Source organism: Strix aluco, chromosome 1 (genome assembly GCF_031877795.1).
Source record: "Strix aluco isolate bStrAlu1 chromosome 1, bStrAlu1.hap1, whole genome shotgun sequence".
Lineage (NCBI taxonomy): Eukaryota > Metazoa > Chordata > Aves > Strigiformes > Strigidae > Strix > Strix aluco.
The window spans coordinates 154,554,325-154,581,080 of record NC_133931.1 but is presented as its reverse complement, the minus strand read 5'-3'; the positions used below and the strand labels follow the sequence as shown (position 1 = coordinate 154,581,080).

The 26,756-nt window shown below is 43.7% G+C and overlaps 1 protein-coding gene across 2 annotated transcripts in view; it reads right to left on the bottom strand.

Annotated features, from left to right (window-relative positions):
• BMPER (BMP binding endothelial regulator) overlaps positions 1–25,756 on the bottom strand; it is a 150,884-nt gene extending 125,128 nt beyond the window's left edge. The window contains exons 1-4 of one of the 2 annotated variants that reach the window (XM_074849815.1): positions 25,714–25,756; positions 24,983–25,266; positions 24,040–24,125; positions 194–293 (exon numbers count right to left, since the gene is read on the bottom strand). In XM_074849815.1, coding sequence (XP_074705916.1) covers positions 194–293; positions 24,040–24,125; positions 24,983–25,097 — 301 coding nt within the window. In that variant the 5' untranslated portion in view covers positions 25,098–25,266; positions 25,714–25,756. Of the gene's footprint in view, positions 1–193; positions 294–24,039; positions 24,126–24,349; positions 24,720–24,982; positions 25,267–25,713 lie in introns of those variants that run through there. The other variant, XM_074849823.1, reaches the window with a different exon arrangement.
• Between the last annotated feature and the right edge of the window lie 1,000 nt (positions 25,757–26,756).

The following is a 26,756-nucleotide window of genomic DNA, read 5'->3' as shown; positions in this document are numbered from 1 at the left end:
TGAATATGTGAATTTATGCATCTCCACCAGCTCTGTAAACATATTTACTTTAATTATGGTTACTGCCCTTTTCTAGCCTCTGGTGACAGCCAAGTCCCAGCTGAGAAGCTCCCAACTTTGTCCTATTTCTGGCAACATAAATGTGAACTGACAACATTTTTAAAAGAGGGAAACAACAGGAAGAGAACCGCACCTTTGCAACGCTCACAGCAAGCGCCTCTCTGCTTAATGACGAGAGCACAGTCCTTGGAGAGCATCGGACACTTCTCCCTTTTGCATGTCACTTCCTTATTCTGGAAAAAAAAAAAAAAATAGACAAAAGCTATTGCAAGCAAACTAAATCCACAGCTACCATTTCTTGCAATTCCAAAAATAAAATGTAAGGCTGGCAATCTGCTCTTTTGCTTCAAGAGGGATCCTTGTGATTCAAAACGCCTTTCTCCCCTTGAAGGAATACAGTAGGAAAACAGTCTCGGAATTATCCAGGAGCCCAAATAAATGGTGTTTAAACTCCCCTTAGACAGTAATCCATGACCGCTACCTGTAGGAGTCTGGGCCGCGCTGGGGGAAAGTTAGTGCAGGCAGAAGAATGCAAGGATGAAGACAAGGCCAGCAAAATAAGGATGGCAAAAACACACAAGATAGCAGATAAGTGAGAAACACCTGTGGTCAGCAAAAGCACACAAGTCTGAGCAAAACAGGGTATGAGATAAGGGAGTTTTTGGCAAGTTTTGGGCTTTACGTGCTAATTGCAATTAACCAATGCAAATGCTTGTAGAGGCGCATGAACAGCACGTGTAGATAACCTGTAGCCTAATAGAAGATAGATGAGCATGTGTACGGAACTTAGTAGAGTATAAATGTAACCAGGATTGGAAAAATAAAGATGGACGATCTGATCATCACATTGGTGTTGTGTCATTCCTGTTCCCGCACGGAGAAATAAGGACCCCAGCTAATGGTGACCCTGACAGCTACCCATCATGGTACAGAAAACGTGCCCCACTGAAGAAATCCACTTTACTTAAATAAACAACTAGCTACACGATGCACTTGTTAAAATATCCTCGGGGTCTTGAGGTGCTGCCCCATGAACCGCACATGCAAGGAATCTATTCTGACAGTGACAAAAGGACAGACGACTGAGGAAGAGGTGGCAAGCTCTGAGAAAACAAAACTCTCTGCCACTGCTGAAAGTCCTTTTTAGCTAGCGTATTACCTAGCTACCCAGAGGTCCTTCAAAGGAGGTTACTATATACTGTACTAGAAAAGAGACTACCATAATTCATCTTTCTCCCCAAAACGCTGAGAATCGATGAAACACAACAAACAGGCAGAATCACTCTACATTATAGTGTCATCTTTCTATGGCAAAAAGCCAGCGATGGCCACACTGATCAAATTAAGGAATGTCAATAGAGGATGTGCAACAGGAGGCAGGAGAAATATTCCATTTATAGCCTGCCTTGCCCCTGTGGTGTCAACCCTTCTGGTTATCCCTGCTTTTAAATAAGGGCAGAAAACAAATACTTTGGGTGTTTCTTTCAGTAAAATTTTGCTACTTGAAATTCCTGACTGAAAGTAGCCCTCTGAAGTCACCTCCACCTATAATTAGTAGCTCAGTTCATTAAGTGACACAGGTGGCCATCTACTAGATGCAAGCACCCACCTCACCCAATCTTATGACTTAATTAGAGACCAAAAAAATCAAAGGGCTAGAAAAATGTAAATCATAAAACTAAAGGAAAAAATCTGTGCTTTCCAGTCTTTTTCTTTTGCTCCCTGTGGCCTTATTCAAGGTGCTTGTGAAGGATAACACACAGCTTTTATTACACTCCAGCGCTTTGTCTAAAATCAGAGGTTTATTTTCTTCAAAGTCACTGCCTGATCTGATGGGAGCTATAAAGGCACTTCAATCTTATCAGTGTAAATGAGGACTCACTCTCACCAAGCCACTGTGAAATCAGCAAATGGGAATCAGGCCCTAAAGCGCAGCTGCAGTGACACAAACAACTACTGTAAAAAGCCAGGTCACTGCTAGTCACTGCTATATGCTGGCTGCTCTGCATCACTCCAGCACTGCAGAGCAACCATAAATGCAATTTAACTGGTGAGTTAAGCTGAATTTATGGCAGGTCTGTAGCTCTGGACTGGCACAAAGCAGCCATGGCACAGCAGTGCAACTGGCTCAACAACTTCTTTTGAGAGTGCAGGGCGAAATCTTGATTCCCTTTACGTGAACATAGTGCCCCCTGACTTTGCCTCCATAAAGCCTGTTGAAGGACAGCAGAATCAAGTTTACCAAATCGACTACAAACAGTCTGTATTTTAAAGGGTTTTGCTATGATCTGATTCTTTTTAATGAGAGTTTGCTCAAGGAAAGATTTAATAAGCCTAGTGGCCCCGTTACCTTTATCTGTGGGAAAATCTTCTGCATGGTGAAAGAGGGTTTGAAGGAAGGGAAAAATCCAGTTTAGAGTATGTTCCTTTGGAGAACATGATTTACCCAGCTGCAGCATGCATCATGGACCTCTGCGAGATGCAAGGTACATGGTGCCCTTCTGGGCCAACATAGCTGGGCTGGACCCACATCAGGGGGCCTGGCAGGCAGCTACCCATTGGACTCCCTCTTCAAAGGAAGAAATCATTATTGCGGATGGCAACAAGAGGGACAAGAATTAAAACACAGCTCTGTATTTCTTTTTGTTCCCTGATTCCCAAGGGACTCCTGGGGCATATGTCTCATGCAACCCAGCCTCCCAAGCAGCTTCTTGCCCTCTCCCCTGAGCACCGGCTGCCTCCCTCTGTCCTCAGGTATATCCTGACATGGTGCTTCTTGTTGGCAATGCAAAATGTTCCTAAGGATGACCCAGACACACATATTTCAAACAAGAGATACTCGCTACTTACTGGTCCTAAGTAAAAGCCTCCTATTTGTCCCACATCACTTAAATCAGAAATCTCTGCCAATGACAAGTTTGGTATCACTGATCCAACCCAGGGGGGCAGGCAAATTTGGATCTTACTCTTCATCCCGTATCACCAGCAATGCTAGCAGCTCAACCCCAAACTCAGGACCTACATTATAGGTGAGGATGGAAGTAACTGGAAAGAGAAAGCAAAACCGAGCCAGGCTGTATATCCTAGCAGCTAGGAGGTTTTCTGGGAGGGAAGATTTTGGAGTTCATGTCCTGGTGCCAAGGGCTGTTTTACATTAAGCAGTTCTTCCACATAAAGAACATTAGAGGCCCATGGAACAGCGATGGGAACTGAAGGGTCCTTCCCCCTTGGAGGGCGTCTTAAGTAGTGGGCTACAGATTCTATCTCCTTTCTCTATCCCAGCAGAACTTGAACTACTTGCTGCTCAGTGGCCCAGCTTCCACAGAAGAGGGGCTTGTTCCTCATGTCTCCAAAGCCACCAGTCCTGACAGTGAGGATGCTTGTGGGGAAAGTGGGAGATGAATCTTTGAAGTGCATCTGGACATGAAGGGCACCAAACCTGGATCACCATCTCAAAGGTAAGTTGTTACAGCATGGTGCTAAAAGGTTGGCAGGAGATACCACACTCACACACACCCCTTCTTTTTTTTTTTTCTCTTTTTTCCTCTTTTTTTTTTTTTTTTTTTTTTTTTTTTAAAATAAAAGAGCGAGATCAGATCTGTCCCTTGGAGGAGAAGCTGCATCCTCCTCCCTGCAGGGACAGGTCTGTGTATCCCAGGTAAACAGAGCCAATCTTTGCCAGCACAAGAAGGGCAGCTAAGCAGTTCAGCAGCGTGGGATTTGCAAAGCTGATGTTCCTCCTCTCTAGCTGGTATTACAGACAGCTCTGAAAGTGGCTGTTTCAGATGCCACCCATCAGGACTGGGCTGCTCTTTTAGGGTATGAGATACAGCATCACTCAGGGCTGCAGCCCCCACCTCTCCTTTTGGGACTTTTTGCTGAACAAACATACAGTAGGTGCCACAATTGCAACATACTGCCCTGGCATAGTCTTCACAGCAAAATCCCTCTTGTACTATGAAGAGATGAGCGTAGCTCCAGGGGAGCACATCCAAGTGTCTCTTACTGCTTCTAGGACCAGATTTAATCCCAAAATTCTTTCCAAAAATCCTGTTGTTTTATCTCAAAGATGCATTTTGTGGAAAACTAGGCCAGCAAATATGGAGGAAAGGGTTAGTGTACCATGCTGAACAATCATAGGACAACAGCAGATAAAACAGGGCTGGTAAATCATTGTTTAGTCTATTGCAGTCAGGCATTATCCAGTGCAGATCTCCTGGGCCCACTGGGTGTAAAGGTACGAAGATAAAACAAAGAGCAATTGTAATCAGAAGCTTTTTTGTTTTTCTTCACCCTATCACCCAAAACACTGCTACTGTCTATCTGCTTGTTTCTATTTTGTTGTCTTGTTCCCTCCCATTTCACAAGGGCAAAGAGGAAAGTGAGAGCAAATGGACTTCAGCGACAAATCCTTTCCTTCCAGATATGTCCCCTCCTACCCCCAGTAATCATAACATTTCATTACTTGTCCCAGCCATACATTTAAAAAGTTGCTAAGTAGCTGCATGCAGGAGAGTTGTATTACCAAACCTCCATCTGTGTTGTCAACAGCATCTCTAGAGTTGTTAAAAGCTCTCAGATACTTTGATTTTTGCAGTTCTTAAGAGAAAACTTCTTAGACAGCAACATTCAGAAGCCAACAGTTATGGGAGGGTAGGGGATTTTTTTTCCTTTTGTTTAAAGGACATGCACTCTGGCGCTGAGAAGTGCGGAAGAGACACATGGCTCATAAATACATAAACCGTTTGCTAAATCAGAAACCTGGGAGTCAGTCAAATTCATAATAGGATCCCAAGATTCATAATAAATAACTTTTAATTATAGTCCTGCGAAATAGTTATTTTAAACAGATGGTTTATAGATTCACATCTGGGATTTTTTTTTTTTTTTTTAATTTAGCGCTCAGGCACACACACAGAAAGGGAGAGAACCTCAGCTAAAGTTTTTATTAGTGTTGGAAAAATACGTATATTTTTTAAAGAGGTCAGGCTGATCCAGAACAATGCTGCTACAGCTGATGCAACTCCCCAGTCAGCGCTCAGCTCGGCAAAGGGTTCATGCTGGAATTCCAGACTCCTTTGGAAAGGAAAATTTAGGGAAGTGCCGGAGGATCACCCCGGACTCCCCTCCTGAGCTCACTGAGACCAACTGCTGGAGAACTCATCTTTTAACGCGTTTGGGGAAAGATCAGAAACTTTTTTTGGGTGCCCACATTTCTCCCCTCTCCCACACTTTGCTAGTGGGAACCAAAGGTCTCTTTAACTTGGCATGCAAAGGTGATGTCAAATTCCCATACAGGAGAGATACAGTAACCAGACCTAATACCAGTGTTAGTGCTTCATGTTACCTTTACTACAACTCCTCTCAACACAATTTGCTCACCTTTACATACACCTCGTATTTTTACCTTCCATCAAAAAACTCCACACAAAATAGCCCATTCTGGTGACAAAGTATATCAAACTAACAGCCTTAAACTCATGTGGTACAGTTAAACAGAATGCCAACATGAAAAGAAAAAAAAAAAACTAAAAAGAAATCTGAATATTTGGCAGAGGTCTTGGAGAGGACATGTGCCAAACCACAGCTTGGAAGCTGCAGCCAACTTTCTACAGGGTTCCCCACTGGGCTCCTGCCGGCTCACAGCAGCCACCAGGAGGATGGCTCTTTTCAACCTGGATTTAGCTTGGAAAAGGAAAAAAAAATAAATCAGGAGTCTGCTTCATTTCTTCAGGGCTGTACCAAGGAGTGCCTCCATCAGTGGTACCCCGAGCCCACTGTTATGCTGGCATAGCTGGCTGCTGAAGGCCTTGCAGATGTGGGTTCTCAGGGGGCTAGATTTCCATAGTGAGAGTATCATTTTGTTTGGGGTTTTTTTCCCTTTTTATTTATTGAAAATGCTTTTAGGAGGCTCGCACTGCATTTCTGATATCCTGAGGTTATTAACTATTTATATTGAATAGCAAAAATGTCACTTAAACTTCCATTTAACCAAAAAAGTCTGTGGAGAGAAGAACAATAAAAGCAACAGAGACAGATTAGGTAGAAATACGAACTACCATTAATGGCTAATCCTGAAAACATTAATTTTTTACCACGTATTCATCACAGTCCCACTAGTAATTCTGATAGGACTCCTCACCAAGTAGTTCAGAGCGTCCTTAAGTTTCTGCCAGGATCATTCACCAAAACAATAACAATTTTCAAACAATGGCAAAAGTTACCCGCGGGGAATTTGGGATGCAGCTTTCAAATATGCACATATGACCTTAGAAGACAAAAAAAAGCCATTTAACACTAATGAAACAAGTGCACTCAAGTCACATAGGCAACATCTCCACCACAAGGCACAGGGCAGGCTCAAACGCATTTCTCACACTGCATGCCATGACCCACATGCTCTCTGGCCACACTGCTGGCTTTCTGTCTGATGTTGCACAGGGCCAGAGCATCCCCTCGAGTGCACACGGAGCCACGCTCAGTCCACGCAGGCCACAGGAGAAAAGGGTTGGGCCAGCGCTGGCCCCACGCTCTGTCCCTCAGCAACGCTTGGGAGCACCAGGCTCCCAAGCGTGTGCCTGCACCTACGCTTACGTGCAGACAACCCCGATGTTGGGCCAACCTGAACTCAAGAACAGGCTCAGGCACGTGCATAACTCTTGGTCTAGACAAATCCTGAGGCGCTTTCTGAAAATACTACCCTTGCTCCTTTGGCACTCCTGCCTGGAACTCACTGTCTCAGGTCCGACTTACAAACTTCCCTTTAATTGGCACAGTTGATGCAGGCAAGCAATCCCTACTAATACTGTGGGACTGCTGTCTTCCACGAGCATTTCTCTGCCTGAGCAAGAGACACACAATTTGGCTTCAGGAAGGAGACACCACTCCCCAAGGAGAGAAGTCTGCAGACGTTTTGAACCACTGTCAATGGAGACAAGAAAAAGGTCTCATTTCCTTTGTTCCCCTCCAATTATCTGGTTTTTTGTTTTTCCTTGCAAAAACAAATTTTGTGGTTATAATAACAAAAAAGATTTAGCGCACTAGATATGTTTTTAAATTCAAGGTGGAAACAATATTTCCCTATGAAACAATGCCTGTTCTCTGCAAAATGATACAGTTCTCTCTGTTTACCCATATAAACCTACAAACACCAAGGCATATGCTTCACCTCACAGAGAGAAAAGTCCTATTATTTTAAGCGTTTTTTCAGTTTCAATGGGACAACTTACAGGAGTGACGCCAAACATATCCTTCAGTGCTTTCAGCATTAGGCTCTTGCCCATGGCACAACATGATTGTGATTTCAGCATGAATTGCATTAGATGCAAATGACAGTATTTCATGAGGAACAAAATATGCTAGTTCAGTCCACAGAGCCTCTGTGTCCTTTTTGAGCAAAGCACTCGGTAGCCTCTGATTTACCCCCTGTAATCTCTTTAGTTTATCTGGCCTCTCTGAGGGCAAGCAGGGAGGAGGCTGCAGCTCTCCCGGCAGTGGTGCTCAGCCAACATCAGCCACCCCCTTCATAATTCGAGCTGTCCCCACTCCCTAGGAAAGATGATTAAAACAAAGGCCCTGCTGAAAGATGACACCAAATTTCACTGCAAACGGGTATTCCCCACTGCTGTGAGGAAGAGATGAGTATGTGCAAGTCATTCAGGACACATCACTCACAACCCCTTATAGACTGAAGAGACTTTTTTTTTAATGTTTTTTTTTCACTGTGCTTAATGATGTTCACCAGCATGAGGAAAATGACCTTGGTGGCCTGATGCAATCCCAATACTCCCTGACAGCAGCCCATTGCACTACTACATGATGAAAAGAAAGGGGTTTTTTTCCTCTTACATTTGTTTGCGTTAATGCAACTGCTAAGGCTGCAGCTGGGGTCGGGGTCCCATTACATCAGACATCATATAAGCACATGCAAGAAGCAAGATACATCCCTGCTCCAGTGAGCTTATCAACAAAGTAGACACAGCCAGACAAAATGACCATAACTGCAGATTAAGTCAGCAAGAATAAGCAGCAAGAGACACGGTCTTCACAGGTTCCCAGCAGTTCGTACTGTAGTCTGAAAGACTACCTATAGTAATCCAGAAGCCAGGTTTCAGGGAAGGGGTACACACTGGGGTTCTTATGGGACACCACACCTTTGCATTTCACAAGATGCATGCATTTAAAATTCATAGTTTTTTCCATGAATTTTAAATGTGTTTTTAAACAAACAATAGACAAATTAGATTTTTCTACTTTGTCAGTAAAGAACTCATATTAATTATCAGTCACCTAAATCTGATGCCAATACCTAAGAAAACAGTAGTCACAGGCAGTACCTGTTGATTTGAAGCTCAGGGTCCAAACCTATATCCATGCTGCTGGAAAAGGTTACAGCTCACTGACCCAACCCTATGAGCTTATGATCTACCCCTTGCTGGGTGTTCCCAGTCACTCAGATCAGCCAGCAAAACTTTTTGGATGATCACTGCCCAACTCCTTTTAAGCTAAATGAGTGATCCTGAAAGCATGGTCCTGCCTAGCCTGGTTTACTCTAACTGAAACTGATGGGGCAGAATTCATTCTCCCAGAGAAGTGATGATCAGCTGAGGGCCATAAAATCTTCCATTATCTTAGCTTGATCCAGAAGCCACCCATACACAGCTGAAGTCCGCAAATGTGGAACAGCATCACTGTCCTGGGTGTATTAGCTCCTGGAGCACCCCACTCTGCTGACCCCTCTTAAGTGCCATAGGATGACTTGTAGAAGAAGTTTGCTCATATCATCCCCAAGTCAAATTGGTCTGAAAACACTCTAAGTAAATTCTAGCCCAAAAAATTGTTGAGGATGGCACTGATGAATTTCATAGAGGGTAAAGCAGATTGTGCCAAAGATTTAAAATAAATTATTAAATCATTTGAATTCAACAAATTTTAGATCAAGCCATGGTGTTACGTTTTGTCCCATCTCAAAAATTAATTCAGTCCCATCAAAAGAGTGTCCTAACAATACTCTTGTTTCTGAACTAGTGCCATCCTGGTCCTATAGACTGTGTTCAGCTTATTTTCCAGCAGACATTGCCAATGAGAGAAAAACAAAACCATGAAAACAATTTTTAAAAAGTAAATCAAAATCTGAATCTATCAGTTCATAATTTCTACTTTTGGATATAACTTCATCTTCTATTACAGACTGAATACTGACTGATAGTAATTTTTCTTCTACTGATGTGAATTGAAATTTCAATGGACATTTATCTAAAAGAAGTGCATTGACTGTTGCTTTTATAAATATCATTTAATCACATTTTGATGGGCTAAATCTACAAATATATTATCCAAACAATAGTCACCTGTCATTGCATCTTTATTGCCTTCTCTGTCTGAAGCCTGTATACTCGACCCTTACACTGGAGGTTTAGGCAGTGGCAAATGCTCTAGTTTTGGGCTTGAGCCTGTTCTAAAAAGTTTGAACAAAGCAGCCCTTGAGGCCATGTACTTCTTAAAGTGTTTAAAAAGCCCAATGGGCCTCCTAACTTACTCTGCAACAAGTCATATCCCATGAAGAAACTCACTTCTGTACAACACAAAAACAGGGCTAGATTAAAGAAAAGGGAAGAAAAAAAAGCAAGGTCCCCTGCTGCTCTGTCTGGCCAGAATCATGTCTTTTACTGCCCATATCCTCTAAAGAAACGATGCTCTCATGATATATTACCCTAATACATCACCAAGTGACAGTTTTCTCATGATACTGTATCCTCAAAGATGTGATGCATGCCAGAAGAAGCAACAGGAGATCTCGGCTGGGGGAGGGAAGGGAGAGGGGGTTTTATTTTCTTCCAAATTTTTAATCTACACTTTGTTTTTTTAATGTTATTTTGTCAGGAAAATCCCTGTCAATCCTAGCTTCATAATCCAGAGGACTCCTAGAAGTTTCACAGTAGTAGCACAGCTTTTAAACTGGAAAGCACCAAAAAAAAAACCCTCTCTTCATTTAATTGAAGCAAGTTTTGAAATAGGACCAAAACGCTTGAGGAACAACAACCAAATAAAAATAGTAGCCCAAAAGAAAGCAACAAGAGTCTGTTTTCTATTATAAAATTGTTTAGGCAAGAGGCCTCCAGACACTGCTGTTTTAATGAACTTGCAAGAAAACTGAGCGCTGACCCCGCATTTGTTTTCTTACATGATCTTGCCTGTGCTACACAGCGGTATTAGAAAAAAAAAAAAAACAAAAAACAAAAAAAAAAGAGGAGGTTATTCACAGTGGTCTGCAGAGAGAAGGCACAGCCCCCAGCCTGTCAGTCTCTCTGGAGAAGAGTGGGAAGAGACAAGGACCAAGAGCATTTCAGGCAGGACTCCTTGAAGAGGCAAGAGCTTTCAGGGTCTTTTAATGCCGCCTTCAACTCACTGGAGCTCACTCCTTTTTCCTGTAACTGTTCTGCACTAGTAAAATCTCGGAGGGGCAGCTGGAAATCCTAACTCATGGACAGCTTGTGGCAGCAGTCACCCTCAAGCAGGCTTGATCTAGTCGGTGCCAGGAAGAGAAGGCTCAAGGCCGCGGGATAATTTAGTCAGAAAAACTTATGCCACAATGATGTTTTATTTGACACATCTCATTTCATATCTACTCAAAATTCTGATGGATGCAAAGCTTCCATCAGATACAAAGAAGGAAGGTGGAATAAGCTTTCCATTGTTGTGACCAACTGTATTGCCAAATTAAGTTAGACTGTGACTTTCAAAATTTCAGCCAACGCTGTAGCTACTAGGAGAAGAAGCATATTTTGACTTGTGAATTAAGCAAAAGCGACATGGAAGTCATTGAGAGGAAACTAGAAGCCAAAGCTGTCAAAGTCATTTTCACAGTCCTTGAGATGACTTTGACTGTATTTTGTGGCCTGGCCCTCGCTGCTTTTGGGTGAGATGTAGCAGCCCTCATGCACAGCAGTGATCACTTAGCCACATGACAATACCGTTGCAGTCAATGAAACCACCCACGCGAGTTCAGAGGTTTGAGCTGAGCTCTTCAGCACAGACACATGCACAATGCCCTATGTACTGGGTAGACCCAGTTAATTAAACAGTTATTTTTAAATGTTGCTCTGGAAAGAAGTTTGCTGCCCAAAATAAGAAATTAATATTGCACAACCACTTTCTGCTTGAAAAATCCAGTGGTTAAAACATGTTTTTGCATAATCATAGCCCTGCAGGGACAGTTCTCACTTCTGAAAAGCAAATTCCCTTCTTTCTGTTTTGCACATGTACAAACAAACAGATTCTGGTATGTCCGAAGCTTGAGAATTTCAACTATAATAATACATTGAATAGAAGCCATACAAGCAGATTTTTCCTCTGCCTGTGTTGCCTTCACTCCTTCCTTTCCCCTGCCCCACTTGCACTGCTGGAAGTAAAAAAAATACCTGTTTCTGACAAGTAAATGGAGCTGACATTAGAGCGAAGCTCTAAGGTGAATGGGGTATGCGCGAGCCATTTGTCATCTTGACAAAGTGATTTTCAGTCACCAGTGGGACACTTTAAAGACATCTGAACGGTTGGCCTTGACCACCAGCATTTCTTATGGCTTATAAAGGGACCCATGGGACCAAGAACACAACCTGCTTTTGGAAGTGACTCCTGCAGTGGTACCTCTTGATAGATGTAAAGGCAGTGTGATATATCAGGTGCCATTAAGATCTTTGCTAGCAGGTTATATTTACATACGTATGGAGCGCAGATAGCATCTTGTTAACCCAATTAATGAGACTCAAATGTCAGGAATGGGATTATGCCTGGCTCGACGTCCACAGCACTCGCAAGGCAGCCAGAGATGATTTCATTGTGTGGGACAGCACTGTGCTCTTTGAAGAGCAAGAACTCAGGCAGCAATGCTACTACCTGGGTAGCCAGGGGGAAAACACAGGGGAGGTGGAAAGATGGTCTGAAATCCAAAAGTTTCACACCTTTAGCATAAGAAGGACTCTTGATGATGGGAGACTTCAGTGCCCTGTAAAAATGAGAACCTGGGGCTGGAAGAAAACTAAAAAGTATCCACTTGAGGTCTTGGAAACTTAATTTTTTATTAACTGTACCTTCCTCTGCAATTAAAGAAAGCCCTCATTGCCAAGTCACAGCCTGATCTGGGTTGGAAGAGGAACAACATTTCATCCAGCCTGTCCACACTGCTGCATTTTACACGGGCAATTGAAACACACTTCTCTAACCTAGAGGAAAGCGGGAAATTTCCTGACCAAGATGAGATCACTAATCTCTGCATCAATGACTCTCGAGATACTTGACAATAAACTGCTTTTCTGTCACAGCCTCCAACTACTAAGCTGTATGACATAAGAGGAGGTGCTCCTGTCACCCAGGTCAGATCAGTGAACCCTGAATGGCACAGCATGAAGTACTTGGCTCCAAAACAGAGAGAGGGGTTTAGGGTAAGGCCTTGTACTCAGCAACTCCTGTCAGCTCTCTGCTCAGCATGTTGGCTGTAAGAAATCCCTGTTCTGAGTGTCTTCTCAATGGAGGAGACAAGACAGTCAGCACGGGCTGCTTGGGCCAACAGCCCAACCTAAGCACTACTCAGTATGTTAACCTAAATCCTTGGATGGTAACACTACCTTATGGCCACAGTGACAAGTTGTCCACAAACACACAGTAGTAATATTAAGTCTCCAGAAGATGCTTCAAAGCCTTTTAGACCTCTGGTTCGAGAGTCATACATAACTTTCCTGGAGTCACATCACATCCACATCCTCTCAACTAAAGCTCTGTCTCACCACTAATTTTTATGCTGTCTTGTATGTAAGAGGTATGCCCAGCAAACAGGCTGGAGTGGCCTACTCATCTCTCCAGATGGCTGCCTTCCAGCGAACCTCCCTTTTATTGTAGGTGATTTGCTTTCTTTTTCCCTTTTTGGCTCCCACCTTGGTATGTTTCCATATGTAGGCTGGTTTAATTATGCCGAGAAACCTGATGACATCAAAGATATTCATTTTACACTAAAATTATTATATACAGTTTTAGGCACCAAATATGTACCCTTCGTGTAACAACAAGCACATAAACCCACTCAAATTTCTTACTATCATGGCCTAGAGTTCTAGATATTTTTTAAATTTCCACTTCAGATTGATTTTTGGGTCAAACAGTTTTTGCTTGAGGATTGGAAACCTTGCCAAGTTAAATTGGACATATACATACATTTTTCCAGAAGCTATACAAATTGCACGCTTCTTCTGTTTCCTCCACACTTTCACGTTAAACAAGCTCTGGTTCAGTATCAGTGCACGATGCTGCATCTTAAATGTCCACATCAGCAAGTTTCTCCAGCAATGCTTAATGTGTTTAGATGATAGACAAACTATGCCTCAAGCATGTGTCTGTTAAAAAGCTTTCTTACACTACCGCACCGTCAACATTTTAATGTACAATGATTTTAATTGTCCAGCTTTTTTTATCCACTGCTTTTACAAACAACCCATCCACCAACCTTTGGTTTACAGGCTAAAAAGCTTGCATGCTTAGCATTCTGCCTGCCAACATCATTTTATTCATTTGTTTTAATCAAAAGCATTTGCCAGATTGAATCACCAATGCACCCAACCAGTTAACTGGTCCAGCTCTCCCCAGAACTGAGTATTGGGGTAGGGAAGTGCTAAATATTGAAATGATCAGCTGTACACTGCCATATACAGGAAAAAAAAATATTCTCTGTCACAAGCAAAAGATCCACAGTCTCCCTGCAGTATGAAAGCCTGCTGCTCTTATCAGTATTTTAGGTCCCACAGGCAATCCTTCAGCTAATAGCCTTATCTCAAGCCCAGTCACCCTGCCTGGCTCCTTCCTACCACAATGATTTCCAAGCGGCACAACCCGAAGGTGTTTCACTAACTGGTACAATCAGATCATAAACACTACGTAGCCTTAGAGCAGTCATTTATCAGCTCTTTCCCATCTCTCCCAAACCATGCCTCAACTGCACATCACCACCCAGACAGAAAAAATGGAGGAGGAGACAACCTCAGGACAATCAAGGTCTGTTATTCTTCAGTCACTAATAAATCATAAGAAAACCAAAAAAACAGATGCAAATGTATGACTCTAGCTGGCCATCAGAATACTTTTTGATGGTTCCAAACCTTGGGGAAGATCCAATTCCCATGGAAGACACTTAATATAATTGACTATAAAGACGTCAGGAACAGCTAAAAAAGCAAAACAAGAAAACAAAACCCAAAACACACACCTTCTTGCCTATATGCTGTCAGAAATCTGATTTTCCTGGCCAGGGCTCTACAACACATTGGCTTGCATCCCCCCGGGTAAGGAGGAGTGCAGAGCTCCTGCTTCTATGCCTCAAGCAAGATCTTTAGCTACAAAAGAGGAGGTGAGCCATACCATGGCCAGCTGTCTGGAGAAAGGGGTAACTGGCCCTGCAGCCAACAGGGTTGCCTGGAGTTACGCTGGGCACCCTAGCAGCCCAGGGCTGAGCAATACCTGGTTTTCGGTGTGAAGTAGAAATGGCAGTCTTCAACTTCTCAAGTCTGACACAGCTCTGGACATTGGAGCCAACACAGCGCTCAGCACAGAGAAATTTAAAACTGAAATGAGAACGTCTACATCGTTGAGGGATTTGCACTAGATATCTGATTTACAGGAAGTTTCAACACTGCAGGTTGGGGTTTATGCATATGTAAGGCAGCATTGCTACCATGCGACTGACTGCAGATGCCCTATGTGAGTTAGACCTGCTCTTGTGCAAAATGCAGTGTAATGATGTAAGCATAGCTCTAAGGCAGAGTTAAAGATGCTCTGATTCAATCTTTAACATTGAAGCTTTGCAAAAAGGTTTACTTAAAAGAGGGACTCAAACAAACTGGGGCCTCAATTTGTCAGGGAAAACATCAGATTTTTTGCATCATTTTTCTAAATGGTATTTCATCACATTTCCATCCTTTGTGCTCACAAGAATAAATAGATCTCTAGCTCCAATGCTATTTCATAGTACTGCCTTTTGCTGCAGCACTTTGCAGCACAAGCATACAATGCTTCCCTCTGAAAAATCTAAGATACAATAGAAAATGAAAACTACAGCCAGGAGTTTGATGTGTAGAACAGATGAGGAAACAAGTAAAGAGCAGACAAATCATACACGATGCATGAAGACATGTTATTTCTTCAGTGAGGTGGTGGTACACAGTCCTAGTTAAACAGGCCATTTTAGACCACTATCTAAAGCAAGCGGATTCCAGACACAGGGGGGAAACAGAAAAAAAGCTGGAAAAAAGTCTAATAACTAAATGGGAGAGGCAGACAAAAAGTATATGAAATCCAGGTCTCAGCACACAAGGTCAGCTCCTGGGGATAACAAGGGATGGGGTCCATGCTGTACTTGGACCTAGAGCTCAGCACTTGATTCAGTTGGATGCAAAACGCTGCACAGAGCTCAATTGGACAAATGGTCAGACTAGGAATTTTTTAGCTGCAGCTTAATGCATAAGATGAAGATGCCAAGAGGCCTCAGAGGAAGTAATTACAGCAGTTATTAGGTACAATATGAGCAAGTACCGGTATGATAGTAATTTTAATAGTGGTATTACAGGTAAAAGCTTTTATGCAATATTGTTTTTTCTTCACAATGGCCTTTTATTTGACCATAAGCTCAATATAAAAAGATTGCATTTTCATTTGATTTTCTGGTTGTTGCTTAATATTTTTCTTCCCTCAAAAATTTCTATTAAAACATAATGGGGAAATAAAACCAGATATTTGGTGGGGAAAAAATATCTATTTTTATATAGCAGCACAAAGCAGAACAGCAGACATACTGACACTGTGAGCCATTCACTTACAGGACCATAATTCTTAAAAAGACCATTAACAACTCAATGGAAGAAACTTGAAAGCTAATAAAAACTATATACAGGTAACTGTATGCTTTTAAAATGACATTTTGATATTGGACCAGCTCTTTAATAATGTTTTTCTTATTGGCAATAAAAAAGTGCCTTAACTTAGACTGATCCATTTTGCACTTATTGTAGGCACAGTCAAAAGACATTTGCAACTTATATTACATTTTTCCATTTAGTTTATGGCATTTTTGTGCCCTTCATATTTTTCCACATATTATTTATACATTTTAAAGATGTTCTTTTGTATTTCAGTTCTCTGATCCTTTAATTATGCCAAGGAGAATCTCATTTCCATACTTGATGGATGGGATCTTCATCATCGTTACAGTGACATATCACCAGCTCTCTTCCAGGAGGGTTTTGCCAAGACCTATAATCAGTTCAGCACTGTGTTTGTATGTATGTTTGCTCAATGCAGCTGACTATGTTAGAAATGTGCAAGTAGTGAACTCTTCACTATGCCATGTGGTCTGAGAACAACATGAAATAGCTTCTTCAAGCCTGCAGATTTCCAGAAAGGCTCCATCATAAGCTGTCACATATGATGGTGCACCATGTCTCCAAACTAAATATCACGATAAAGCACAGTGAACTGAAGGCAAACATACTTGAGAAGGGATGTGCCACACTCTGAGGCAGCTCTGGGATGTGAAGCAAAGTGCAGAAAGTGGACTTCAAAAGGTCCACAGATGGCCCAAACACAACACCCAGGTATACAAACCTTACTCATTCCTCGGAGGAGAAAATGACATGAGATGTGTTGCACATGGTACTACTTGGCCAGGGTGGTTATATATATGGGACTAAACTGACTTGAACATTGCCTCAGCACTGCTGTTGGAAACTTAAACGGATCAAGCTAGAGTAATCATCTTCTACCACAGATAGTTTGTGTTTCATTCTCAGACAGGCCAAAGTCTTGTCTTACAGGTATTGCATGAATTAAGAACAAGTACAACTGAACCTACCTGAACCATCCTTCAGGAGAGCCTACCAAAGCAATCACCTCCACAACAGGTAATTAACCAGCTCTGGGCTCTTGATTCTATTCACTTCTTACTTGCAAAACATCTTCAAATATATATATATATATATGAACTATATCTATATATATTGTTCTTTGGTCTTCACAACAAAGCACATATGGGACACCCAGCTGCACTAGACATGGAGTTATGACTGGTTTTTGTTTTCAGGGTTTGTTTTTGGGGTGTGGGGTGTTGGATTTTTTCATTTAAGAGATGGCATATACATCTGTATCTTTTTTAAACTGGATAAAAACTAATAAAGCTTTCATCATGTTGGAGAATGTTTGTGCTCCAGGAACCCTTCATAGACCAATCGAAACAACATTCTCTTCTGCAGTAATATGGGGGTGAAAACTACCAGTACACTACTGTGTCATGAGCTTTTTTGTCTCTTTGTTATTTTTGTGGGTGAAGAGAAAGCTGATTATATTATACAGTAATAAAGACCAAGAATATTTAAATTGAAAGAAGATGCAGTCTTGGTAGATTCTGTAGTTGATGTATGTAAACTATTGAAATTAAATTAAATAAAATAGGTATGAAAGAATTGTTTGATGATTTTTTTTTTTTTTTTAATATGCACTACTCCACTGAAAGTCATCTGGGCCACATTATACCTTGACGCAACAACAATTGAATCCTGATGTACTAAAACACTGCCATCTTCACTGAACATGTGTCAAACACTTGCTCTCAGGCTAGCTATGTGCTTTCAACTTGTGTACTGTACCCCAGAAATCAACTATGCTATAGGTAAAGAACGCCAGCAAATCTAGTAGCTTTCTTGCTTTAGTCTTCAATGAGGAGATGGAGTTTTTGGTGGGGGTGCAGGGAAGACCAAGGATTGATGTTATTTCCTCTGGTTTTTGGTCTGCTCTCACTTGGTTTTCACTACTCTGTTGGTTCAAGCTAGGTAGAACACTAGGTTTTATAACAATCAATTTAACATCATTTTTTATGAGCAAAGGTCAAATTCTACATTGCACATTCGAATTTAAAAGCGGAAATTTAAACTACAGAATGATGTTTCATGCTGAATAAAACTTACGCCAAGCAAAGCTCTGATTTCTAGTTTCCTGAGCTCCTGTCTCCAAACTTTTCTCAGGTTTCCAACACTTGGTTACACTTTCTGGCTCACATTTATTTCCTTCTGTTCTGGATTTAGGTGATAAAAGGTTGAGACATATGATTACCACTCCTCAGGTGCAGTTGGCAAGTTTGAGGCGCAGGCATGAGGGAAGGGGGGAGGAAAAAAGGTGGGGGAAATGGCACTGGTTTAGTTGTGGTTTGTCAAGATCACTACTGGCTTTTATCAGCTGTTTCTTGACACAACTCACTTTGTTCTAAAGTATTTTGGAAAAATAAAAAAAATAGTAAAAGACTTTTTCTCCCCACAAAGAACACGCTGAAAATAAAACCCTTCATTCTCTTGAAAAAATAAAAAAAAAAGCTCTTGCAGTGTGAAGGCCACTGTTAGCTGAGGTATACTTATCTATTTCCTTGCAGTTCCTGGCTTCTCACCTGTCCCTTTCAGCTGGCATTTTTGGTACGTTCATTTTAAAACTACATATACCACTGGGCAATGGATAGGTTATTCTTGGATCTCTGCTTGCTTCTGGCAAGGCGGTACAGGGTCCATGCAGATGATGATAAATGAGCATGAGATGACATGGCTCTCCTCACCATCACTGGCACCACCACCTGTCATCGTTGCCATTGCTGAGCTCATCTCACCTTCAAAAAACTCAACACTCAGAAGTTTAATTCAGGCTAAGTTAATTCTGTGGCGGTTTTACATTCTCGTCCTATAACTATGCACAGGCTCTCATTTCACCTATTTCCGACGGACTGTAGCATTTTTATGTCTTTTCCACGCGTATGTTGAAGTATATATTTCTTGAAAGCAAATGCCATAATATCAGGTGTGAGCCTACTTCTATTCCGAGTTGTAGATACCTTCCAGCCAAAAAGCTGTACCAACAAAAACTCTGCCGTACTTGATCATTTACCGTACTTGTACCAGAGTTGAACTTAAATATTGCATGCCTATTTTATATGCCAACACCCATATAAAAGAAATCTAATCAAAAGTTACCCCAATATTCCATTAATAGCATTTTTCCCCTAACATTTAGAAATCCTCAATATACAAGAAGACCAAAACTTACCAAAATGTCATAAGTTTTCACATTTATGAAGTTTTGTTTCTGTTAACAGAAATTCACTCATGCCTCAACTACCCTCAGCCCAAAACTTTCACATCTGAAATATAAAGATCTGAATCTGTCATACATGACATGTTTGGGTTCCTCAAACTGCACAAGTTGTGTGAAATGCTCCTGTGGATTGAAATAAACTCATTTTTCCACAGATGTAGGAGAATATTTTTAGATGAAAATTTAGTGGTTATAATGGCTTGCACTCTTAAAGCATTTAATAACTGGAATAAAAGAATCAGTTCCTCAAACTGAATCAATATAATTCCATTATGCATACCATCAAGATTATATAGTTTAACCTATAATCATAATTGCCAATTCAGACAAGTTCTTTAAAACCCAAACTTTTTTCAGTCAACTTCATAACCCACAGTTACACTACGTTGATTTTCAGAAGCCAGCAGGATATGAGGTTTTCTTACTATTGACCACTAAGCATAAAATAATTTCAGTCATATGTTCTCCAACATATTTTTTTGTACTGTCAAGGGCCACATCATTATCTGAAACAATAGTTTCCCTTTTTTTGACAACAAGATTTTTTTTCTTCACAGTTGGTCGAGTTAGTCCTTGTTACTGTCCATCACATCCAGCATTTCCTTTCAGTTGTTCCACCTTCCACTGATACAGAGCTTGCAGCAGCTTAGAACATTTTCCATCCTTTAATCACAAAAGTCTTTAACTATAAACATGGTTGCAATGGATACTCAGCCATGGCACTTCACAAGTAGGCTGTCCTGCACTTTTTACGTGACCTAGCTTCAAGAAAAACAAGTTTCCAGTGCAATTTCTGTGTATCTGTTTTACCCATTAGCTCTAAGTACTAAGGATGACAGTGCTTTCTCCAGTTTGTGTGTTTAACAGCGTATAAGGTAAATGCACGAGAAAGCAGGTACTTTCTTTTGCCTTCAGCCTGCTTTGCATTATTCCAGTATCTCAAACACTATGGAAAGCCAGGTGGCACAGTAGCTTTTGGAGACAGCATATCTCCTCGGAGATGCAGAACCACAGACATGCGAAATGGAAGTGGGCAGAAGACCAAAGCACACTAGCTCTAACAGCAGTTTGCAAATAGCAACAGCAAGTCATAAATCATAGCTCTCAAAACCTCTGGATCACAAAGTCAGCCTTAATTTGCCTTTGCCCATCCATGCCTCAGAACAAGCTCAGGAGAGCAGGCATACCAAAAACCTGGCACCTGTGCAGCCTGCCCGTTGTCACATAGACAAAAAAGAAAATGAGTGTGTTCATACTGTGACTATACCACCCACGTCCACTTGTAAAGTGAAAGTGCATGAAGTGAGAAGGGATGGCTTTGTAGTCAAAACATTAGACCAGGAGTTGGGAGACCCGAGCTTTCATCACAGTCCTACAAGAAATTCCTTGTGCATAAAGCACAATTTTTCTTCGATTTTGATGTTTCTCTCTAAAAAAGAATAAAAATGGCCAAATCTTGCAGTCAGCTGTAATTAATGACCAGTTCGTCGGAGATCAAATTCATCCATGTTTATTAAGTGCTTAGAGATGATTAGTTGGATAACAATGTACCATTGCTAAAGTGTTGTAATTGTAAAACCTCACATTGAAACTATTGTCTCACAGATGTTAACAATGACCATTTTTATGGGCATTATTAAGACCATAAAGTAGAGACATATAAATTACAAGTTAGGGAACTCTCGATTTTAGCCATAGTGACTTGTTCAGCTGGTAGTTCTTGCATACAGAGCTCTACTGTACATTTACACACACATGTACACACTCTTAGTCTTACCTGTTTCCTTATATTAAGGGCATCAGTGCTGTTCTGTGCACTCCACCACATTTCATTTCAACAAGTAGGAAAGTCCAAAACAGAGTTATCTCAAGGTGGCTGCAGTGCCTTTTTATTAGAAAAGCATTACCGATACTTTAGAAGTGAATGACTTACCATGTACTATGTATGAAATCTCCAGCACATGTCCCCCAGTCTGAATTCCTGTATCACCACAACTTCTCTTTTCACATGTTACAGCAGATGCTCAAGACTGAACTCATCTTGTTTGGTAGCTAGACTTGTCTGTCTCTAGGAGATCCCCACCAGCGTCCCTTTCATATTCAAGATTCAGGGTTTTGTGTTACCAATAACTCTAAAACAAGAGCTAGAAGCTTTATTAAAGCAGCACCCCCAGAAGCCAGTCTCTGCTCCATCTGCCTTGTTCCTGATCACATTCCTATCACGGAAATCAGTCCACCCTGTCTCCACTAATCAGTGAGAAAAGACAACTTTTGGTTTTGGTCTTCCTACCAAGACTTCTCAGTGGTGTGTAAGGAAATGCATTTGTAATTGCTCTTTGCAGTCTTTGTTGCATTATTGCAGCTTACTCATAACCTATGAGTTTCCAGTTTTTACCACATGTGCTCCTAGAGTACTACCTGTTGCTTTGCCCTCCCAGCTGATTTAGCCTGTCAAGAGAAAGCTGGAGATCTCTTTTCTTATGCTGCCTTCCTCTCTCCCCCTTGCTAGGATGCATCCCCATGCTCCGCAGGACACAACCTGCAGAGTCAGTTCTGTCAAACACATGATGGTTCAGTTCCCGCATTTCAGTCCTGTCTCCTCTCATCTGTGAGATGGGGAAAGTCCTGGAAGGGAGTTATTTAGATATTCCTCTTCTTCCCAGAGCTGTTGAGATTTCTGTAACTTGTGCAGATATTTATGGCAGCTTGCAGTCATGGAAATGTATCACTGCTAGAGGAGACCTGCCATAGTCCAATCCAATATTTCAGTTACTCGCTTTACTGGTGTTTTTAACACAAGTGCCCTCTGTTGAATTTTCTGTCCTCTCCTGGAGAGCAATTGCTTCCTTCCTGGAACAGCTGATTAAGCTCTCTTTTTAGTTGCTCACTTCTTACGATATGAACATCCATCAGGTTTGCCCTTGAAGAGTATGATCAGTCTTCCAGAGAAAGTTCCTCACTGAATCGCTATTAAACAATCAATATTTCTAGTTGGATGTAAGGAAACCTGGTTCTCTCTTCCCTCCTGGTCACAAATCACCACATCGTTTCTTTTGTTTCTGCTCTCCCCAGACCTCTTAAAATTGATCTTTTCCCTTGTGGCAGGCCTGAGCAAAGATTTCAGCAACGGGCCGTCCAATAAGTCACAGCATTAAAGTCAGTATCTCCAGACTGGTTTCCTTCTCCTCTACCAGGCCTCCCAACTTCCAACTCAAGAAACAGAGATCACATTTATCCTTTGGCAGAAATAAAACACAGCGTATCCAGTGCAGGTAACTGCAGTAACTCACTAGGCATCTGTACTCTTAATAAAACGTAGTGTCCCCCTTGCATAGAAGGGAGCCAGATGCCTTCAGTTGCCATTTCACTACAGTAAACCCTACAAACCGCAGAGATTTAGAGTTCTTACATCCAATGTTTTTTGCAGTTCTTCATGTTCATGCACTAAAAGAGTGCTCATTGATTTAATAAAGCCAAGGTCTAGAGAGATCCATAAATATGAGTATTTTACCCTGATGCATTATTGCCCTGATGCCCAAGACTGAACTTCTGCTCCTTCACAGATAAATTGCTTCCTCACTGGTTAACACCAGCTTCCATTAGCAAGAGTGGTGGCAGACATATTTGGGAAGGTGATCCATGATAAAACACAGCTTTGTCTCTTTTTTCGTTTTCCCTTTGATTTCTTTACTCACCACATCCCATGCTTCTCCTTTCCCCATCTCCCTCTACTCAGAAGAATCAATAACTTATTCTTCATCACTATTAGCTAAAAAGTTATCACTCTCACTTAAAATCTATTGAACTCAGTGCGGCGATATACATCAACCTCGGGATGCTCAAGATCAGGGTCCTACAGTTGCCAAAATTGCCTTCTAAAAGGCAGTCTGAAACAATTCTTTAAGGCTTTTATAGGCTTATAATAATGGTGGCTAATCCTAATAATTATTAATAGTGATAATAGAAGGGGGGGAGGGGGTATCTTGATATTTCAGTCCTAAAGTAGAACACATTCTGTACATTCAGCTACTCTGTAACTTCCAAAATGTAAAACATAGGGCTTTCTGGTCTATACTTTTCTTTGCATTCAACAGCAAATTAAGGTTTATGGCTTTCTTTTAAATATATTGTAGGAAGTTTTATTTAGAACTGCTTTTCAGTATCTCCTAAGCCTTGGCTTGTCCAGCTGAACTGCTCCCAAAAATACTTAACTCCAAAGCAGAGTTACAAGGAGAGGGAATGTTTCTCCCCAAAATGTGTATCAGCTAGCAACATTATTAACCACTGAATTCCCAGCACAGCAGGCAGTGTCATCCATGAAACAAAGCGCTCTGATGAAAGCATCACTTGTGCTTCCACTGTCATCTTATTACAGCGTGCATAGTCACGTTACAGCCTTCACCTTGCACCCTTGTGCAGCTCCTCAGCCGCTCATGTGCGAGACTAAGCACGTGGGAGCTCGAAGCAGCAGCATTTCCAAACCTTACCTTCCACTCTCTTTGCTGAACTACACGCAAAGACTTGTGTGTGCACCCCAGCTTTGCGAAAACACTTCTCCCTCCAAATTCACGTGGTAAATGCGGTTTCACAATGTCATATTAAAGTCATGTACAACTTTGTGCATGAGAGTTTTAAAGTCAAAGAAATGATTGCCAGATCATGGATTGGATTACTTTCCATTAGCTCAGCTCTGAGATAACCTTGTGTTACATAAAGACGACAGAGGCACCCAAGATTGGATTATGTGAAATATTCCCCTGCGCGTTACTTTTAGTACAGGTCTGAATGTTCTTACTATCTGAAATCCAAACTTACCAGGCAAACACACATTATACAAGGGTTGTCTGTGATAAATGGTATCTGCAGAATTTCCCCTTCATTTTCACATTTTGCAATGGATCCTGAAATAGAAACAGAAATTTTAAAATACTGACATATTTCAATTCCCCCTGCTGGTTTTGGAAACTGTCCTTGTCGCACTCACGTTTAACCCCTGCTCCATTCCTAGCCTTTGATTTTAAATCTTGCCTTAATTTGCCCACTTTAAGCAAGCAAGGGCATTCAGCATTTCTCTAATATTCCAAAGGGAACTGGGAAATGACTGGCCTTTTATTGCCGCACAAACCTAGACTTTCTTTGTGCCCCAGTTATAGCAAAGAAGGACGCTTTTTCTCTTCTCGGATGACGTGTGGAGAATAATGAGTACTCCATGCAAAGCAGGATACTTCTATAACGATAGATCCAGAGCTCAGTGAAATCAGCAGAAAGCTGTCCATTACACTCCAAGGACTTGGACCAGGAGTACAGCACGAGCCCTAAACTGAGCATCCTTTTAACGCACCACAGCCAACTGGCAAATGAGTCAAAATTAGCAGGCTGACTGTCAGACGGAATCAAATTAGAAATCTCTTTATGGCCCTCGCTCTGATTAGCTGGTATTCTGTCATGTTGGAATCACTTCTTGAAAGCTAATGGCTCCTCGCTTGCACTAGAAATTGATTCAGCGTTTCCCTCCGTGCCCCAGCTATCAGGAAAACATAACCCTCGAGGGAAAGCGGGGGAAAAGAAGTGGGGGGAGGAATTAAAAAAGGGAGGGGGGAAGCATGGTTCCTGCGTTCACCTGCCCCAAACCACGCGGTTACACCTCCAGCCGCCCGCCCTTCCCGCGCTCCCAACGCCAGGCAGCCCCGCGCAGCAGGTGGGCACCGCGCAGCCTGCGCGCCCGCTCCGCGCCCCCCCGCCCCCCGTCGCCCCTTACCTGTGAGCAGGGAGGAGGCCAGCGTCCCGGGGAGGCAGAGAGCGCCCAGCAGGACGGCGGCGGCGGCCGGGACGAGGCGCGGAGCCGCCGGCCAGCCCCCGCCGAGCCGGGGCATCGTCCCGGGGGTGCCGCCGGCTGCTCCGGGACGCGCCGTCGGGTGGCGGAGCCCGGCCGCCGCCGGCACGGCCGCCCCAGCACCGACCCCCGGCGCCGGGGTGGGGAGCAAGACGGGAGACAGTGGCCCGCCGGGGAGTCCCACCCCACGGCGGCACCGGGGGAGGGGACTGTGGGTGCGGGGAAAGCAGCTGTCAGCGCCTGCCCCTCGGCCCCGCACCCCCTCTTTCCATCGCCCCCCTCCCCTGCCCGCATCCCTTCTTATACCTTCCTCTCCCCATAGTCCCTCCTCCGGCACCCCCCGGCCCCCATGCCTCCCTCCCCCCCGGCGCACACACGCACAGACAGGCTGCCAGCCCCAGACCCCGTTTCCCTGCCGGGAGATGCCCGGCCACTCCCTCCCTCGGCCCCGGCCCCGGCCCCGGCCCCGGCCCCGCCGAGCACCGCCCGGGCCGGCCGCGGCGTCGGGGGGCTGCGCCCGCGGCCGCTCGGCGGGTGGGGTGGGGGGAGAGGATCGAGGAGGAACGAAGAAGAAGAAGAGGACAAGGTAAAAGAGGAGTAGGAGGGGAGGAAACGTGGATCCCCGGACAGGTCCGGGGCGGCGCAAACCCCGGTACCTGGGCAGAGAGCGGCGGCGCCGGCTGCCTCCGGCGGGCTCGTCCCCGGCTCCGCAGCCCGGCTTGTGGCAGTGCCATCTGTGCCGGCGGGCAGGTTTTGCCGGCCGTCAGCGAGCAGGGAGAGGGAAGGAGGGGAGAGCGGGAGGGAGCGGCGGGGACAGAGGCTGCCCGCGGGGAACGCCGCGGCGGGGCTCCGCTCCCCGGCTGCCCGCCCGCCCGCCCGGGGCCGCCGAGGTCCCCTCCCGCCTCCCCTGCGGCCCCTGTGCTGCCCCCTCTCTCACGGCAGCCGCAGCACAAACTCCCGCGGCCGGAGCCGGCCGCTTCCCGGGGCCGCTGCCCCCCAAAGGGAATTTCTCCCGCCCGCCCAGCCCCGGGGCAGCCTCTCCCCGTCGGGGCAGCCTCTCCCCGTCGGGGCAGCCCGGGGCTCGGCGGGGTTTGGGCTCCCCCCGCCCGAGGGGTTGGGGAGCCGCGGGGTGACAGCGACCGGGGCCGCGCTCTGCCGCCCGCCCCCCCCCCCCCCCCCCCCCCCGTGCCTGACCTGCCGTGCGGGTCCCTCGGCCCATCGCTCCCCGGCGGGCTGCAGCCTCTGCAGCTCCTCATTAACACTGTCCATTCGCAGGTCCAGGCTTTGCTCTCCTAGGTGTAAACACGGGCAAGAGTAGCTACAGACATCACCGAAACCGAGCTTTTGCACACACAAATACACGTAGGGTATGGCCCGGACGGGATGACACGTGTGGTGTGTGGCTGGAGGTTTGTCTGTGACAGATCTTCCCAAGCCTGTTTTACAAATCTTTCTTCAAACTGTGATGTTTCACTTCGGGGAAGTGACTGCTCACTGAAATAAACTAGTCTGACGACAAGCTGAAAAACGCTTTCGGATTTATACACGTTCTTATTTTCTTTCTTTGGGGGGGTGGATGTGAGCTGCTATTTCAAAAAAGCTTACAGTAGCGGCAAATCAGGTGCATGGCAGGCTGGTACGTACAGGACTACTTTAAATACATTTCACTTCCCATGAAGATGCAAGACAATTAGATTTG